We start from the raw sequence: 18,769 nt of genomic DNA, 5'->3' as shown, positions 1-18,769 counted from the left end.
AGGAATTTTCAGGGCAATGGGCAGAAGATGGGAAGCAATGCAAAACAGTTGACAACAGAGCTACTAATTTTGTTTTCTTCTCCACAAAAAGTGGGCTGCTTTATTTGCAACCATTTCTAAGTAATCACTCCTTAACTCATTTCAGCCTCTGATTTATCAACACACTGGTGAGTTGGAGACTGAAGTGTGCCCCTCTCCCCACCAAAAAGACAGACATGGATTCTTGTTTAGTTTTTCCTGAAGGAGAGAACAATAGCATGGGTTCCCCACCCCTCCCCCTCAGAGGAGAGCAGAATGGAGGATCAAACTACCTGGTATCAGGCTCTCCCCAGATTTTTTTAAAACATTACGGCAACAATATGAACCTCCTTCCCACAATTTGCTTCAGGGCTGTGCACAGGGGAGGGAGTTTCACACTTTCTACACATGGCTGTTTTTCCTATACAAATACAACCCACCCCTTCCCAAGAGGTTTTTTCTTTCTCCTCAAGAAAAACACACATTCTGTTAATTCATCTCCTGCCATTTTGTTTAAAGTAAAGTTAACAACTACACTAAGCGCTGGACACCCAGGCAGGCTCTGCCCCCGCCCTCCAGTGGGGGACGGACCCCAGCACCAACCCAAATCAGGCCCCGTTTGCACGGAGGAGCCTTCCATACAAATGCCCCCCGACTCAACCTCCCCACAGCGCGGGAAGGCTGAGCTGGGCCAGATTGATCAGTTTGCACAGAGGTCTTCTGCACCCCCCTCTGCATAACCTCCCCACAGCGTGGGAAGGCTAAGCAGGGCCAGATCACCCGGTTTGCAGAGGGCTTCTCCCAAGGAGCCCTCCATGCAACCTCCCCACAGCGCGGGAAGGCTGAGCTGAGCCAGATCACCCAGTTTGCATAGATGGCTCCTCTCGAGGAGCCCTCCATGCAACCCCCCCTCCCCCCCGCTCAACCTCCCTGCAGCACGGGAAGGCTCCCGAGGAGCCCTCCATGCAACCCCCCCCCCCCTTCTCAACCTTCCCACAGCACAGGAAGGCTGAGCAGGGACTCGTCTTGGCGGGCGCTGCAGAGGAAAAGCCCCATTTTTTCTTGGCTTTAAGGGGTCAGGAGACCCCTAAAAGCCAAGAAAAAAACCTGATCTGTTTACCTCTGCAGCACTGGTGGAGTTCAGTGGGTGCTGCAGTGGCTTGGGGACTCCAGGATGGCGTGAGTGGGGAGGGGGCCCCTGCCCCTTACCCCTGCTGGGAGCTGGTGCCCTAAGCATTTGCCTAGTTTGCCTACTCCCACGCGCCGGCCATGGTGACACTGTAAAGGTAAAGGTTGTCATCTGTGCAAGCACCAGTCGTTTCCAACTCCGGGGTGACATAGTATCACGTTTTCACAGCAGACTTTGCAAGGGTTTGCCATTGCCTTCCCCAGTCACCTACACTTTACCCCCAGCAAGCTGGGTACTCATTTTACCAACCTCAGAAGGATGGAAGACTGAGTTTAACCTTGAGCCCGCTACCTGAACCCAATTGCTGCCGGGATCGAATTCAGGTTGTGAGCAGAGCTTGGACAGCAGTACTACAACTTCCCACTTTGCTCCACGGGGCTCTTACAGTGACATTGAGAATATATACACTTTGTCTTTGCAAACAGAGGCTGTCAAGTCAGAATAAAGACAATCAACAATATTTCAAACAATCAACAGCATTTATATGATAAGAAGTAAAACATAAGTCTAGCAATCAGGTGCTTGGCTTAAACATCATAACAGTGCTCAAACTTCTCCCACATTTCTTTTTTTATTATTTGCTATATTGTATCAATACAACTGGCATAATCACAGTAAGGTATATTTTTAAAATTTCCTACTCTTGCCCTGTGACCTACTCCAAATATTCCAACGATGCCAGCTCTTCTACATCTCAACTCTGTATTAAACATTTCGCTATACTTACCGTATCCCATATCTGAAGTTTTATCTGTTTCCCTTCAATTGTTATCATCCGGGCACCAAATTCTACACCTGAATAATAGAATCAAATGTTAGACTCAGCACAATGATGAAAACTTATCTTAACTAAAATTAGACCTCACTTGAACTTTTGGCATAGCGAGAAGAAACATAATTGTACAAGCTTTCAGTCTGATTTATCCTGCTGTGCATACAACAGCCTTATTGATTTTTTGTGTATATTAGCTTTATGGTATAATCATTTCCTGTATGCATATGCAAAACAAATCATGTGTTTAAACTTTTTAACAATGCCAATTAATTCTGCAAAAGACTTATTATATGTTTACACTAAATATTAAAGAATATTACACTAATTACATTAAACAAGCAGCTCCAACTGACTGCCCCCTGTCGTCAGCTTCCAAATGATCATACCATCAATGGAAGGCCAGAAAGCAGCTAGACACCCTCCAATGTGCCCAGATCTCGAATCTTTTCCCCTTGGAACATCTGCACTTTATGTCATTTGCAGGCATCATTTTGGGCAATTATTCTACTCATTATCGAACAGATTATGGTGCAAGTAATTGTCTGGCCCAATCTCATCTAAGGAGGGATAGCCCTGGCTAGAATATGAATGGGAGACATCCAAGAAACACCAGGGGCATGACGTGTATTAAGGCAATGGCAAACTATTTCTGAATGTCTCTTGCCTTGAAAAACCTACAGGCTTACTACAAGCTGTGATCTGACAGCACTTACCACCACCACAGTTCTGAGTACTAGTAACATGTGCCACTAAAACGTATAAATATATGTCTCTTAGCCGATAGATCATACAATTCATCACCAAACTCTGGCACAAACAATTGTCCATCACCTCTCTTCCTTCATTTTCTAACAACTTACCTATAGTAAGGTCATGCACTGGTTGAAATCTCTTGTCTGTAAACTGCAGCAATAAACATGACTTTCCAACACCTGGAAAACACATTTTTTTTTTAATTTCAAGAATGCACACAGAAAAATAAAATATTATTTCAGAGAGTAATTTTTAATGGCCATTTAGAAGCACAGACACAGAATCAAGATAAGCTCAAAAACAAGAAATGAAACATTTAAATATCACAATTCGGGGAGAGAGTGAACTAAAGTGGTCAGAAAACTGCAAAAAATGTTTTACTCTGGAAACGACAAACACAGAAGAAATGGAATTTCTTCCAAACAATATCAATCAGACTTCATGGAAAGCCTAGCCAATCCCACCCTCAACTACAGTTGCTGATGAGGAACAAAACATTTATGTAAGTATCCAGGAGAGACAGGTCACACAGCTAAACAAGATGTGCTTATAATCATAGAAGACTGGAACACAAAGGTAGGAAAATAAGTAGAATCAAATGTTGTTGAAGATTTACGGTAGCTATGAGCAATTGTATGTGAATCATACCATTCTGTGAAGATAACAATTTACTCATTGCAAACACATTTCAGGCAACCAAACAAATGACTGTATATGTGGACATCACCAGATGACCAATACAGAAATCAAACAGATTACACAATCAGAAGCAGAAGACGGAAAAGTGCTATTTACTCTGCTAAAACAAGATCAGGTGCCAACTGTGGTACAGATTAGGGATGTACAAAGAAAAAAAATCAGTATTTTGGGGGTTCAGATATATTGAACCCCCCAAAATTGGTATTTTCTAACATTCCCAAATCCCAATATTGGTATGGTACTGAGATTTGGGAAATAATTGAGAAGCTCAAATTTATTCAGCTCCATTATAGCATATGGTGACCATTTCCCATAGCCTATAATGAAACATTAATCTGGAAGTTTCTGGGGCTGTTTTTTTTTTTTTTGGCAGAGGCACCACAATAATTTCAGCGTAGCTTCTGATGCCTCTCCTCAAAAGACCCCCCAAGTTTCAAATATATTAGACCAGGAGATCCAATTCTATGGGCTCCAGAAGAAGGTGCTCCATCCTCCATTGTTTCCAACGGAAGGGGGAAAGGGATATGGTCCCTTTAAATGCCTTCTCTGTGCCACAATGTGACTCCATGCTGTAGCAAGTAAACTAGGAACACTAAATGCAAAATGACTTTGGAGTTCACTCTAAAGGTATTTAGGGTGGGTGAGTGAACTTCAAGGGCATTTAAACTTTAAATTGCTGAGAAATAACTCCTTTAAAACCTCAGCTCCATTATAGCCTATGGAGACCATTCCACATAAGCTATAATGGAGAATTGATCCAGGGGTATTAGGGGCTCTGGAAAGCCTTTTTCGAAATAGAGGCATCAGATTTGCAGCAAAGCTGCAGGTGCCTCTTCTCAAAAGGCCCCCCTCCCAAGTTTCAAAAAGATTGGACCAGGATCCCCAGAAGAAGGTGACCCCATCCTCCATTGTTTCCAATGGGGAAAAAAGGCATGTAAAGGGAGGCAGTACCTTTAAATGCCTGAATTCACTTGCTTAGTCCTGCAGTGGTGAGGGCCAGTTTGGATAATGGATTTAAAGAGGTCTCATGCTGTCACTGCGCAACTCAGATTCTCCAAGCTGAGCCCAAATAAAAGCCAATGTTATCAGTAGCCAAATCAGATTAGAGACTCTGTATTCAGTTGAATACCTGAAAAATGCCAATAAGGTAGTCCTGAAGAGTTTTAAGGCCATTTAATGAACAGACTTGCATTACAAAGTTCAAGTGAACATGAACCAGAAGAACTATGAGTTAAACCAGAGGTACAATCAAAGAAAAATGCACAAAGACTATTCCTGTAGCGAAAATAAATGAAAAGCCTTGAGGGATGACTGATGACACTCTTGAAATTGCTAAACTCTTAAAACTGCTAAAGACAGATAAGAAGGAAAAGTAAAAGGTGACAGAAACAGAATCAGAAGTCTAAATGCAGTGTTCTAGCAACTTGCATGGCGAGACAAAGAGAACTATTACAATAATCAGTGTAAAGAAATAGAAGGGAACGACAAAAAAGGGAGAATGAGAGATCTGTTCCACAAGATTCAAGCAACTAAGGGGAAATTTAAAACACAGTTAGGCATGCTGAAAGATCAACACAGAAATACATTAAGGCAGACCCAATGTGAGATGGATTGAATCAATCAAGGAAGCCACAGCTCTGTATGCAAGACCTAAGCAAGGCTACAGGTGGGTTTATCACCTTCAGTCCCCTTCCCCAAACAGAATAAAGTGAAGAGTTTCAATGAGGCTGCACTCTGTCTCCTATGTAAAGCCAAGGTTTTTGCTGCCAGGCACATTTTTTTCAGCCAGAATAAGTGTGGCCCATCTCTAAATTAAATCACCTTCCCCGGGGTAAACTAGTCTCACAGATGAACTATGTACATGCAGTATAATTCAACTAAGTGTCCTGTGTGAGCTCAGTGCTGGTAAAAAGTTATCACAGATGTGCAAATTAACTTCAAAATATGCTGGATCAAAAATCAATTATAATTTTTATATGAGATGTATTTAATTATAAATGTGAGATAGAAAAACTATTTTTAATTACAAAATATAGAGTTAGATCTTAAACAAGAAATGATCAGACTGTACCAGGTCCAGACAGGAGCATTCTATAGCTGACAGAGCTCTCAGAAAACTGACAGCCAACCATTTGGGCTCTCCTCCAAGCTAAAGGACAAGCTCATGTAAGTGAAATACAATACTATCAACCCAGATCTCTCTCTCTCTCTAACACACACACAGGCAGTTCTAGCTTGTCTCTAACTCCAGAACTGCCTCCCTCCATAGATCTTCAGACATCTACAGCTTAGTACCATTTGAAGGCAATGTTTAACAAAACAAGCATTTAATGAGCCAGACTAACTATGGAATTTTAACTGGTTCAGCAAAACCAAATTTTAATATTTTTGTTACTTGATTTAAATTAGAAGATGTTTAAAAACTAAGTGTACATTTTAAAAGTCTGGTCAGTAGACTAGTCAAAAAAGAACTAGCATAATATGGTGACTTAAAGATTCAGCTATGAAACAGAAATTTCACAGTTAAATAGGTTTCTCCCCCCTATAGTGAGCTCAGCAGGTGATCCGAAGCAAGCCCCTCTGCACCCCTACCTCTCCCCAGGTGACATGTCTGTTTTTTTAACCCATGAAGATCTCACTGTACAGCATCAGCTTTGTTGAAGTCTCATGGGGTTGCCAGAAGGAAAAGAAGGGGAGGAACAACCTGCATCTGCAAGCACCCTTTGCACTCAAACTTCAGTGAACCCAGCCTCTTATGATTAACATTTTACTTTTTAAAAAAATCAACTATAACTGCGTGATTCTCAACTGACCTACTTCAGATGGTTGTTCCAAGAATTACTGAGAATACATGTGAAGCACTTTCTGCACTCAGAAAGCACTAGATATATGCCAAAAATTACTATTTTAAAAGTTCAATCTATAGAAGAGGTCCCCAGTGTGGCACCTGCCAACACTTATTCTGTAGCTCACCAAGCGTCTTCAAAAAGTGAGCAGGGCTATGTGAGGCTTTTGCCCAGTAAAGCTTTCGACTGTACTCTGTAGGTATGATTGGCTGTGCAGATTTTTAAAAAGTCATTTCAGCAACAACCATCAAAATATTTTTAAACAGTAGGTTCATTTTAAAAGGCATCCCGTTAAGCACAAAGTTTTTACTAGAGTGATACATGACTTTGGTCTCTGATATTTTACTGTTGATTCCACCTCCTGTGGCAGCCATTTTGCAGTTGCACTCACTACCCTTTTTCAGAATTCCAAAGGACTCACAGGATCAAAAAGGCCCGTTAGGACTTCTGGTCCACAGAGAAGCTTTGTGCAGGGCTGCACATCTAAACTGTCAAAAGCAATCTGTTTAAATGACCAGCCAAAAAAAGATGTAAGGTTTTTAACATTATTTACAACTATATAAATGTAAACATACAGGTTTAGTACTTCACTGATTATAAGAACAAAGTTAATTATTACAGAAAAAAATATCAGTTTCTTTTAAAAACTGCATCTTACTACTTAATTCAACAAGTTTTTTATTGTCTCTGTGTCATACACAGAACAGATTTTGTAATGAGTTTCAATAGTTTTCCCATATATTTTATAAAAAAACTTTTAAACATGTGTGCTTTTTACTCTCTCCAATTTTCCATAATATTGTGCAGTATCTTGCTTGTTTTGTTTCAATCAGTAATTCAGTTCTTTCAAATTAAAACTATTTTTTTTTCAGTTCCATTATGGACAAAAACTCATCAGAGTAGACAACCAGCTCACATGCAACCGATAGCCCCGACTCCTCTGTTTGTAGATTACTAGAGTTATAGCAGATGAACAGTAGGAGGACCACTGCTATGTTGCTAGGCCTGTCACTGACTAAATATTTCCCAAAGTTTCAAACCCATAGGGGGAAAGGGAAAACAAAATTTCCCAAGTTGGGGAGGGAGGTAATGAAATATGCAATACTCAGCTTTCCTATCAAATCAAAAATTGTTCTGCCATTTAAACACAAAATGCATCATTTACTACTCAGTTAACATACAAAATTGCATTAATTGGCATATTTATAGAATTTTAAAGGAGAAATACTTTAGTTTTCTACTACCAAAACTGCATATACACCTAATGTTGAAGTGAGAGAAAGAGCTGCAAACTGCCAAATTATGGTACCTAACACATTTCACTCATGTTTGGTGAGCCAGTTTGGTGTAGTGGTTAAGTACGCAGACTCTTATCTGGGAGCACCGGGTTTGATTCCCCACTCCTCCACTTGCAGCTGCTGGAATGGCCTTGGGTTAGCCATTGCTCTCGCAGGAGTTGTCCTTGAAAGGCCCCACCCACCTAACAGTGTATGCTGTGGGGAAAGGCGATACAGGAGATTGTAAACCATTCTGTCTCTGATTCAGAGAGAAGAGTGGGGTATAAATCTGCAGTCTTCTTCTTCATTAGTAAAGCTTTAAAATGGAGGGGAACCCTGTCCCCCCGAGTTTTACCAGTCTTTTCCTAGGCCTTCACATCTCCACCCCTGATTGTAGCAGGACTAGATGGCAAATAGCCCTCATTTCTGCTTCCAAATGAAATAGTATAATTAAATTTACAAGATTACCTACCACTGACATAGTGCATTATTTGATAATTACTGATTGCAGTCAGACACAAGATCAATTGGTCAGCATGCCAACCTATTTTCGTTCACAGAAAATATGAGAATGCATCTTAAGGGGGGAAATGAAGATCTTGAAAACACCCAAGAGAGATGCTATAATCCAACTGCAGCTGACCATCAAAGCTGTCTATCAAATACAATATAGAGCTGTTCTACAACTCAATGCAATGGGTGTAACTGTATCAGAATCAGATTCTAAAAGCCACTGTAAAGACCAGGAACCTGAAGAGCAAAAAAAAAAAAAAAGGCATCTCAAGCTCGGTGAGGTCCATGAAGCTTGCTCTTGGCGGCCCCCAAAACCAGGTGGTAGGAGAGGTGCCACACTGTGGCAACTCGAGGGAGACCCTGATGGGGACTTCTGACAGCAAGGGACTCTACAGGAGCCAGGGAAACAGCAGCGGCTGGTCTCTGTTCCTTCTGCCTGCCCCGATGCTCCGCCATTGCAGTCACTATGATGACAGTAAGCGATGAATGCCCGACCACTTTCTTCTTTTAACAAGCTTCTATCACATCATATTTCTACCTTAATCATCAAAATGCTATCATGCAAGTAAGTCTTTCTTTTTACTACTACCAATTAATGGATCTTTTGTTAAAGCGCCAATTGGGACTGTTAAAAAAAGGGGGGGAAGAGGAGGATATCCCCCCCTTTTTTCTCCTAAGGTAGGCTTCAAAAAGACAAATTACAAACTTAAGAACTCTCAAAAATTTAAATTGGACTGAACATGGATATTCAAATGGATTTGGCTTACAACTAAAACTATAATGAGAGCATTATTTTATTTCAATACGGTCTGAATAAAAGTTGGATATATCTTTAAGAGAAATGCTTTTGATACCTGATTGGGACTGAAATGATTACAACCAGACTGAAAGAGAAAAGCATAAGGCTGGAGGAGATTTAGAAAGAGAGACTATCTGGGACTTTGAGTTGCTTTTTAACTTCGATTATCAGACTGAGTTATACTGTGGAGAAAATGGCAAATCAACCTGAAGCGTTTGATAAAAAAAGATATTATGGTTGCCATACCCTCTTTAAAGCAGGAAATTGGTCTGCTGACAGAGTTGATAGAAGACAAAGTGGAAACGTTTATTTTAAAACACAGCGAAACTGAAAATTAACATGAGCGGAGTGGTGAAGGGATCCCAGTGGTGTCTACGGAGATGAGAGAGGTGGATAAAGATCCGGTGGAAAAGGAGTCGAAAGAAATCTAAATGGAGATATCGTGCGCAGTTACAAAAAGGAAGCGGAAATCAAGCCTGATTAAAGTTTTTACAGCAGGAAGTGACGGTGTGGAGATCTCATCGCTTTCAGTAAAACAGATCTATGTGCCAAAGGGAGAAAAGGCAGACTACTTCAAGAAGATCAAGGCTTGGAAAGCTTTCAAAAAGAAGGGATTATAAACTGTTGCTCTTTCTCCTAATTGGTCAACATGAAATCAATAAAAGGAAACTGGCGTGCAGCCTTGAAACAGCTTTGAAATGACAAGCGACACTTCTAGAGGCATGCGGCTTTGAAATGGCAAACGAGACCTTTAAAATCTGAATGCTTCTCTTCTGTTTGTTATTTTTATCTATGGATCGTATATTCTCAAAGCTAAATAGAGCAATTTAATAGAGAGTGGGTTATGGAAGTGTATGATTTATTATAGGCAAAGATAAATAAGTGAGAGAAAGGGGGTCATTTTCATTTAGGGATCCTACTTTTTTATACAGTTAAATAAAGCAATTTAATAGAGAGTGGGTTGTGTGCATTCATACCTAGGTAAAAATAATAAGTATGGGAAATGAGGCTGTCAGAGTTTATTAAACTTGTGCTTCTTAGAGTAATATGAAAATAGGAGATATCGTCTCCAAAAAGTTTAATGAATCTTAAACATTTAACCTAGATAAACAATTAATTTGGGTCAATTTATAATAAGGAAGACAACACAGGTATGTGAAAATTTTAAAGATCTGCTCCGGGTTCTTTTTCCCCTTTTTTTTAGCAATAGAATCAGTTGATATCAAAATAGATAAAGTATTGTCTGCTAGGTTTTATTTTGGTCTTTTGTTAATTTTTTTCATTTTTCATTTTTTCTCTGTTGGAAGCAATTAAGGTAGTATTAAGGATAAAGATATTATATTAATCTTCTCTGCTTATGACTATTGTCAATATTGTTATAGTTAGTGCTTGTTGTTAACAAGGTTAAAATTAACCAGTGGTTTTGTGGTTGGCTTCTTTGCTATTCTCGTTTGTTTGTATTAAAGATGAATAGCTTAGATTTATGTCATAAGCAATAGAATAGTACAAATATATAATAAAATAATAAGACTGTATAATGTAATGGTTGTATTAGGTTAAAATTTAAGACTTGCAGGTAGAAAGAATTTAGTATCAGGTTTGAAATGTAACAGCTATATTTACTGTTTTCTTTTTCTTTTTTTCTGTTTTATTCTTCCCCCAACTCTTCCTTTTTTTGCTTCTGTATCCCCACATCATTCCTTTCCCTTCATACTGAAACTTAATAAAAAATTTAAAACATAAAGCCTGTTTATGACCCATGACCTAAAACAGATAGCAAGAGATATTGGCCAATCAGGGTGAGTCATAATCTCAAAATTCTTTCTCAAAGAGTTGCTGGTTTGATTTGCAATTCTATATTCCAAATATACTTTGGCTTGTGAAGACTACAGTTTGCCTAGTCCACATGTTACAAACTAGCTATTTACAAGCAGGAAGCACAAAAACACATGAAGGGGGAGGGGGAAGCATGTCAATATGAAGCTCCTTCCCTGACCCTCTGCCAAAAGACTTCACCACTTCCTAACAGAGAAATGTTGGAAGTCTTTAAAACCCATATGAAATGTTCCCTCTTTCAGAATGAGTGAAATGCATTTTAATAGATGGTTTCAAGCCTTCTGCACTCAATTTAAGAAACACAACAATATCGAAGTAGGAAAGCTTGTTTCAGATTTGTGTGAATCTTCTGATCTTATTTGTAAGGGCAAACAAGCAGCAAGGCACTTGCTAAGAGCTGAAACTCAATTTGAAGAACGTGGTGCAAACTCTGATAGGATGTTTAACTTCAGACAACAGATGTAACAGCCAACAGCAGTGGGAATTGCTTGTTTCAGGAGGCAGACAAGCTATTTTTCAGATAATCTACAATGGTTCTGTGGATCACTTGGCAGTTGGAATAATAAGAGGATGTACTATACCAGAGGTGGCCAATGGTAGCTCTCCAGATGTTTTTTTGCCTACAACTCCCATCAGCGCCAGTCATTGGCCATGCTGGCTGGGGCTGATGGGAGTTGTAGGCAAAAAACATCTGGAGAGCTACCGTTGGCCACCCTTGTACTATACTGTACAGACATGCTTGATAATTACTCCTGTCTAATAGGAGAATGGAATGTGGCATATCAAAGCACAAGCCACCACCTGGCTTTGCTGCAGGTAACCAAAAAGAGGTGTCAGGGATAGACATGAACCCAAACCCCTGAATTCCTACTCTCAGTAGCTCACAGGAAGCTTTGTCCAAGGCATTATTTCCCCTGAAGTATCAACAATATAGTTTCTTTAAAAAGAAAACAAGCTTCACTTTACATTACAATCATGGAATCGCAGAGTTCGAAGGGGCCACACATGCCATCTAGTCCAATCCCCTGCTCAATGCAGGATCAGTCTACTGAATGGATGTCAAACATATGGCTTGCGGGACGGAACTGGCCTGCCCAGGACTTTAAGCTCTCTTCTCTCCTGCCTCAGCCTCTGCCTGTCCTCACCCTTCCAAGATGCCTGTGAGTGCAGAGGGTGTGGCTACCGAACTTTCCTCGTCTTCACTGGTTTCTCCTGTGCCCATGTGAGTCTGCTGGAATATTTGCTGAAGTCTGCTGGCTGAGGGGGAGGGGGCTTGCTTGCAAATGTTGTGCTTCCTGGTGGAGGCTTTTCTCTTGTAATCACTGAGCTAAGGAGCCAGGTGAGTTTGCTAGAGTTATTTGTTGAAGTTTGCTAGCTGAGGAGAGGGAAACTGTGCTTCTTGGTGGAGGCTTTTCTCTTGCATTGACTGAGCTAATGGTAGGAGCCAGGTGGGTCTGCTAGAGTTCTGGGTTATCAATAATCCCTTGTCCCTCCATTCTTTTTGGGGTAGTACTTAATTAGCATTATGTTTTTGCCAGGGCTGTCCAGGCCATGGCTCAGTTGAAGAGCCTCTGCTTGGCATGCAAAGAGTCCCAACTTCTACCCCTTGCACTTCCAGTTGAAAGGACAAGGCTGTGGCTTATTAGTAGAAAGACTTCAACCTAAGACCCTGGAGAGCTACAGTCACTATGAGTAGACTTTGGAGGGGAGGGAGCTTGCAATGCCCAGCCATTTCATGTTTTCCCTGGGTCCTAAACTGACTCAGAGAACTGACAATTAGAGCAGGCTGGGGAAAGGGGAAGTATGGGGGCATCATCCTAGCGCTACATTGCATCTTTGTGTTTGTCTGTGTCCTTTTTTCTCCACTACCTGGCATTACATTTTATGACAAAAATGGCCTAGCCCAATGAAGTCCCATTTATGTAAGATCCAACCCTTATAACAAATGAGTTTGACACCTCTGGCCTAGAGGTTCTTTGCACTGAACTCTGTGGTATAACAGTCAAACAGCAGTCACATACCATTTCTTGCCAAATGTAAACTTCTTCTATCTAAGATCTAACTTTGGTGCTGGAAAATGCTTAGTGACATGGAGACATGTCACAAACGCATTTCATCCAGAGGATTGTTAAATGAGCCTTCAACCCTCTGTAGTTCTTAAAGTTAAAAAGAAAAGTTATACTTCAATCTCAAAAGAAAGCTATTCATTTTTCAGCAATTTAACACAACTTAACAAGGTATCTATATTCTGTAAGTGGTAGCAGACCATTCTAAAATTCAGAGTCCTTTGCTTCAAGTCAACACCATGACTAAACTCTTCTTCAGCCTTCCATTAATCCAGGGGTGGCCACACTGTGGCTCAGGAGCCAAATGTGGCTCTTTCACACATACTATGCAGCTCTTGAAGCCTTAGCCACCCTGTTGACCAGCTTGGAGAAGCTATTTGTCTCTTTAAATCCTTCTCCAAGCCAGCCCCTCCCCCCATCTCTTTCATTCCACCTCTTTCATCTTTTCGCTTCACCTCTCTCTTTCTCATTTGTTTCTAATTGAGGGAGCCAGAGAATGCTTGCCAAAATACATCATTCAAGAAAAAAAATTAGGAAACAAATAGCTCTAGTTATCTAGGACTTCAGGTTACCATCAAAGATCAGTTAAAAACTGAAACAAATAAGATGTTGTGCCAGCAGCTCAAGGATGCTTTTATTCTTGCCTGATGCTCTCTTTCTCTGTGTGTGTAAGTGTAATAATATATAACAGCACAGTGAATCGGACGAGGGCATGGTCAGCATCTCGGGAGCTCGCAGGCCAGAGCAAGTCTGGTCGCATTCATGCCCTGTGGCTCTCAAACATCTGACATTTATTCTGTGCACCTTTAACATTAAGCAAGTTTGGACATCCTTGCATTAATCTATGCTTGAAGTTTTTCAAACTGCTTGTATTCATGTTTGTTTGGAATTGCGCCACTGTGTTCAATGGGCCTATTATGATTACACATCCTGATCAATAGAATACTGCAGCCCTAGTCACTACAAGATCACTTCAATCCTAAACAGTTATACCCTTCGAAATGTGTGTAGGATTATTCTGAATATGCATAACTGGCAACAAAGTAGAATATCTATGACTTACATAAATTGTACTAATTTTTCCAGTTCCTCTTGATGAGTTACTACATTTACAGGCACAAAAATGCCAGTTAACGCTCTGGAATATATACCTATAGAACTGAAGCTTATACTGTACATGACACTGATCGTGGCATGTAAAATACCTATATCAACAATGAAGAGATGAGATTTCTATACCCAAACCCATGTGTATTTACTTGGAAGCAAGTCCCACTGAATCCATCAATCCAAACAAACTAGTCTATTAACATTTTTTCCTAGCCCATCTTCCCACAGATACTATGCTGAGTAATTTATTTGTTTTGTACCCCATCTTTCTCCCCAGTGGGGACCCAAAGCAGTTTACATTGTTCTCCTCTCCTCCATTTTATCCTTCAACAACCCTGGAGATAAGATAGGCTAAGAGTGTGTGACTAGTCTAAGGTCACCCAGCATGCATCCATGGCACAAGTGGGGATTTGAATCCCCAGGTTTCCCAGATACTAGCCTAACCCTCTTAACCACTATACCACACTGGGCTCTCATCTGTGACACACTGTCTATGGGGGAGGGGGGGAGATAAGGGACACAATTCCCATTTACATGAGATTTGCTGGCTGGAGATCCAGACACCATTTTTACTACACACAATGAAGCATGTGGCTATCTATGTCTCACTGAATGGGGATTGCTTCCTATTCCTTTACCACACACAGGACTGAAGTACTGAACTAATTAATTCAAGGCAGGATTGCTGGCTTGTGCTTTCTTTTAAAATAAACAAAAATCAAGTCTTCAAGTATTAGTTGTTGGTCTGGCTCAGCTTTATATCAGAGAAAACAGTCTGCAAAAAGCTGGAGGTAGAATTCATATGTAGCATACTCTCATCCATGTTTACTTGGAAGCAAGACAGGATATACAACATCCCTGAGAAAAGACAATATTTAAAGACTACATAATGTAGAAATAAGAAAATGAATCAGTAAAGTTTCCAACAAGATATCTAGAATAAAGGCTACTAATATGAATGTGCCTTATACTAAGTCAGACCACTGGTCCATCAAGGTCAGTACTGTGTACTCAGAGAGGCAGTCTGATCTTTCACATCACCTTCTAACTGATCCTTTTAATGGAAGATGCCAGAAATTGAACCTGTGACCCTCAGCATTCCAAGCAGGGGCTCTTCCACTCAGTCATGGCTCCCTTTCTTTAATCTACTTTGTAAATCGAAAAACAAATGAAGAACAAAAAATGTTAAAAGGAATTATATACGTCTGGCTGGTTATTAAGGGGTAGATATAAGTTAAGAGAACTGATACCTGTTTTAAAACTTGAATCAACATTCACACGGAAGAAACATAATTGCAGTTTTTTGTTCCAAAAGACAAATTGAACTGGAGATGTTGGACAATTTAAAAATAGCCAAGAAATGAATACATGCCACAGATATCACAAAATCTGCAAGCACACGTTTCTTTAGAATGTTTTACATAGTGCAGAACAACCAAAGTTTTATGCAATCCAAGAAGAGGCAATTTATAAATGACCTATGGGATGGTAGGCATATCGGAATGGCATGGCTAGGCCTAACTCCCTTGGAGAACAAGAACACAGACAGGGCAGCAGGAAGCGATCCGTACTGGGAAATGTATTTATAAGTTGCTCGAAAAATACAATAAATGAGTAAACAAGGAATCATCAAAGAACTGGGAGTCTTCCAACTAAAAGTGAGATATCTTTTTGCGGAATGTTTAAGATCCAACACCAGCTCCCTTTGTGCGAAAGGGAGGGGCCGGCCTACACGACCCGAACTGGTCTAGACCAAGCATTCGGGCTAAGGCCCTAAGGCGGCTCCAGCTATGAGGCCTTGCCCATCATCCTGGGAGTTGCCACCACTTCCACTTCACCGAAATGTCTAGCGGGAACAAGGGGATTCTTCAAAGGCACGCAAAGGAGGTCAACGATACCCCGCCTGCCCCAAGCGCACAGTCCCCCCTCCGCCCCCGGGCGAGCTCCAAGGAGCACAGCGCAGGCCTCGCAAGGCCGGAACCAGGCCGCGGGCGGAGCCCTCTGCCGAGCACCTCCCCCTCTCGAGCCGAGTCACCACCACGTCGGCGCAGCCAACACTGCGGAAATGGGGCAGCCGAGCTTGGGCGTTGCGCAGGCGGCTTGATTCGTCAGGCCAGGCTCCCAATTCCGCAAGCAGGGCCTCCGCGGTGGGCTCCTTACCTGTGTCCCCGATTATAATATACTTGAAGAGATACGCGTAGGCCATGTCCTTCCACTCTCCAACGCCTCTTCCTCTTGGGCTGCTGGTTCCTTAGTGACGAGCGCTGTTACCCCCGCCCCCTCGGTGTTAGGGCTCGCGCTGCAGAAGGTTCGAAACCGTTAGCGACCCTCTGGTGTGTTTTTTCTTTAACCACCGCCTGTCTTCGCCAGCAACCTCCCACTCCGGCCCTTCGCGTGCACACCTCTTCGTGCTCCCTTTTCCTTTCTTTCCTTCCGAGTCCTTCAAGGCGTTAAAAAGCTTCCTGAGGCGCGCGCGGTGGAGGCGGCTCGCGGGAGCAGGAACAATAACAGGCGCAAGGCTTCCGAACGTTTCGGCAACGTCACGCAGCCTCCTTCGCCGCCGACCCGGAAGTGCTGAAGCTGCCGGTGCCTTTCCTTGGCATGAGGGTGAGGGGAGGATCTCTACTCGTGATACAAGGGGCGGCTTCTCAGTGCCGGCCGGCTCAGCCTTTGGGTAGGGGAATCGAGGCCTGGAACTGTTAGGTTGCGCAAAAAGTAAAGAAGAACAAACGGTCTATCCTCAGTTCTTCTGTGGCTTTGGTCAAAGGCTCCTCGGGGTGAGAGCTCCAGATTTATCTGCTCCGAAGTATAAATAGGACCAGAATTGGCCCACATAACATTCAAGGCCTTACTTCACGGCCACTCCTCTTTACAGCTAGGCAACTGTTAGCTGATTTAACACTGACATACGCAGAATCCCCTCCAACTAGGCCGGTTTAGCTTTTTCGAGCAGTGGCTGAGAAACTGAGAATACTGCCTTTCGTTGGCGCACTTGGCAATTATCCGTATACTGACCACATCCAGTTCGGATTACTCCAGTAAATTTGATGCTTCAGAACATAATTTGGAAACTTGTGTAAATGCAAAAAGCTCTGAATATACCTGATGGATAATTAGGGTTACAATCCTCCAGGTGGGGCTTTGAGATCCCTCAGAATTACAGCTCCTCTCCATACTGAGCTAACTTCCCCTGGCAAAAATGGCTGCTTTAGAAGGTGGATTCTATGGCAGTGGTGTCAAACAGGGCTCTTATACAGCCTGCAAAGTAACTGGTCATTACCTTTATTGCCACATGACAGAGGCTGTGCATTATGTCCCTGTATACTGTTGCAGTGCCAATGCATACTAGGCAATGATGGTGAGAGGGTGGACATCAGGGAGATACCGAAAAGGAATATTGTAAGAGTGTTAATGTTTTAAGCATGTTTGTATTGGGGGTAAAAATAATAATTGGGTTTGCCTGAGTCCTTTATGAAGTTATACCTCCAGTATCTGGCTGGCACTACATTTTATGGCACACATTGCCCAACCTGACAAAGTGACATTGATTTAAGATCCAGCCCTCATAATAAATAAGTTTGACACCTGTGCACTATGTCATTATACCCAGCTGAGGTCCTTCCTCAAATCCTGCTCTCCTAAGGCTCCACCTCCAAATCTCCAGGAATTTCCCAGTTCAGAGTTTTTGCAACCCTACATCTTTTTTAAAAATGCAATTGCTGTCATTTGTTTCCCAGTACAAGGCGCTGGTGCCCTCTAAAGTCCTGAAACGTATTGCATTGGGGTAGCTGAAAGATCATTTGCTCTCATAAAAGTGTACCCAGGAAATAAAATTAAGCTCTGAGGCCCTGCCAATGTGAGTTGTTACTATTGTTTTATTGATGGTAAAATCTATGTTTTGTTTGTAGCTACCTGTCTCTGAATATATGACTGAGAGGAATACAAGAAGTCCCTTACATAAATATTTGCAGACCATATTGGGAAAAGACTGAGAAGGACTGAAAATGGGAAGGCCTCTTCAGGCATGTACTGATAGAATTAAGCTATTGCTTATTCTTAGGGATGCTCAAACAGTGGCCCAGTTCATCTGTTGACTTTAAAGTGTCCATGCTGTCCTAGAGCAGTGCCCAAGAAGCCACCTTCCATACCACATCAGAGCATATGGGTAGCCTGTCAATGGTCTTCACCTAGGGTTGCCAGCACTGGGTTCTGAAATACTTGGAGATTTTGGGGGTGGAGCCTAAAGATGGCAGGGTTTGGGGAGGGGCTTTATCAATGGGATATAATGCCATGGAGTTCACCTTCCAAAACAGCCATTTTCTCCAGGTGAACTGATTTCTGGAGATCGGTTGTAATCTCAGGAGGTCTCCAGCTACTGTCCGGAGGCTGGGAGCCCTATTTTTCATAGCCACCTTTAACACCAATCCACAGATGGTATTTTAGGGGTGTAAAACAAGAAGGTTTTTTTTAAAAAAAATGTATATATTGCTGTAAATTGCTAACCATTTACCAAGGCTTGTGAAAAGACTCCTTGCATCTACAGAATGTGTGTTTTCTAATGCTGACCTTATTGTTAATGTAGGCATGAGACTGACACCAGACAAGATTGCCATCTGAGCACTGGCAACTGGCCAGAGGTGGGTGAGGACATGCAAATACACAATGTCACTTCCAGCACATCAGCTCAGTGCACTAGGGTTTCCCTGAGACTCTTATGATTTTAGTATAGTAAAATCATACCATTTCCGGGGAATCCTATGCATTGCACTGTGGCAATGATGACACTTCTGGGTTTGCACCAGAAGTTTGGTGACAGCTATCTCGCCACCATTTCCCCACCACCCTTCTGCTGAGTGGCAGTGTGCATAGTGCAGATTTTACAAAAAAA

The 18,769-nt window shown here is 41.8% G+C and overlaps 1 protein-coding gene across 1 annotated transcript in view; it reads right to left on the bottom strand.

The window, feature by feature from the left end:
* Window positions 1–16,641, bottom strand: part of LOC132575197 (ras-related protein Rab-2A) — a 70,964-nt gene extending 54,323 nt beyond the window's left edge. Inside the window, exons 1-3 of the mRNA XM_060243749.1 lie at window positions 16,042–16,641; window positions 2,843–2,914; window positions 1,935–2,002 (exon numbers count right to left, since the gene is read on the bottom strand). Coding sequence (XP_060099732.1) covers window positions 1,935–2,002; window positions 2,843–2,914; window positions 16,042–16,087 — 186 coding nt within the window. The 5' untranslated portion in view covers window positions 16,088–16,641. The remainder of the gene's footprint in view (window positions 1–1,934; window positions 2,003–2,842; window positions 2,915–16,041) is intronic.
* Window positions 16,642–18,769: the final 2,128 nt, after the last annotated feature.

This window comes from Heteronotia binoei, chromosome 7 (genome assembly GCF_032191835.1).
Source record: "Heteronotia binoei isolate CCM8104 ecotype False Entrance Well chromosome 7, APGP_CSIRO_Hbin_v1, whole genome shotgun sequence".
NCBI classification, from domain to species: domain Eukaryota; kingdom Metazoa; phylum Chordata; class Lepidosauria; order Squamata; family Gekkonidae; genus Heteronotia; species Heteronotia binoei.
Note: the sequence above shows the minus strand (reverse complement) of the source record. Positions and strands in the feature narration are given on the sequence as shown.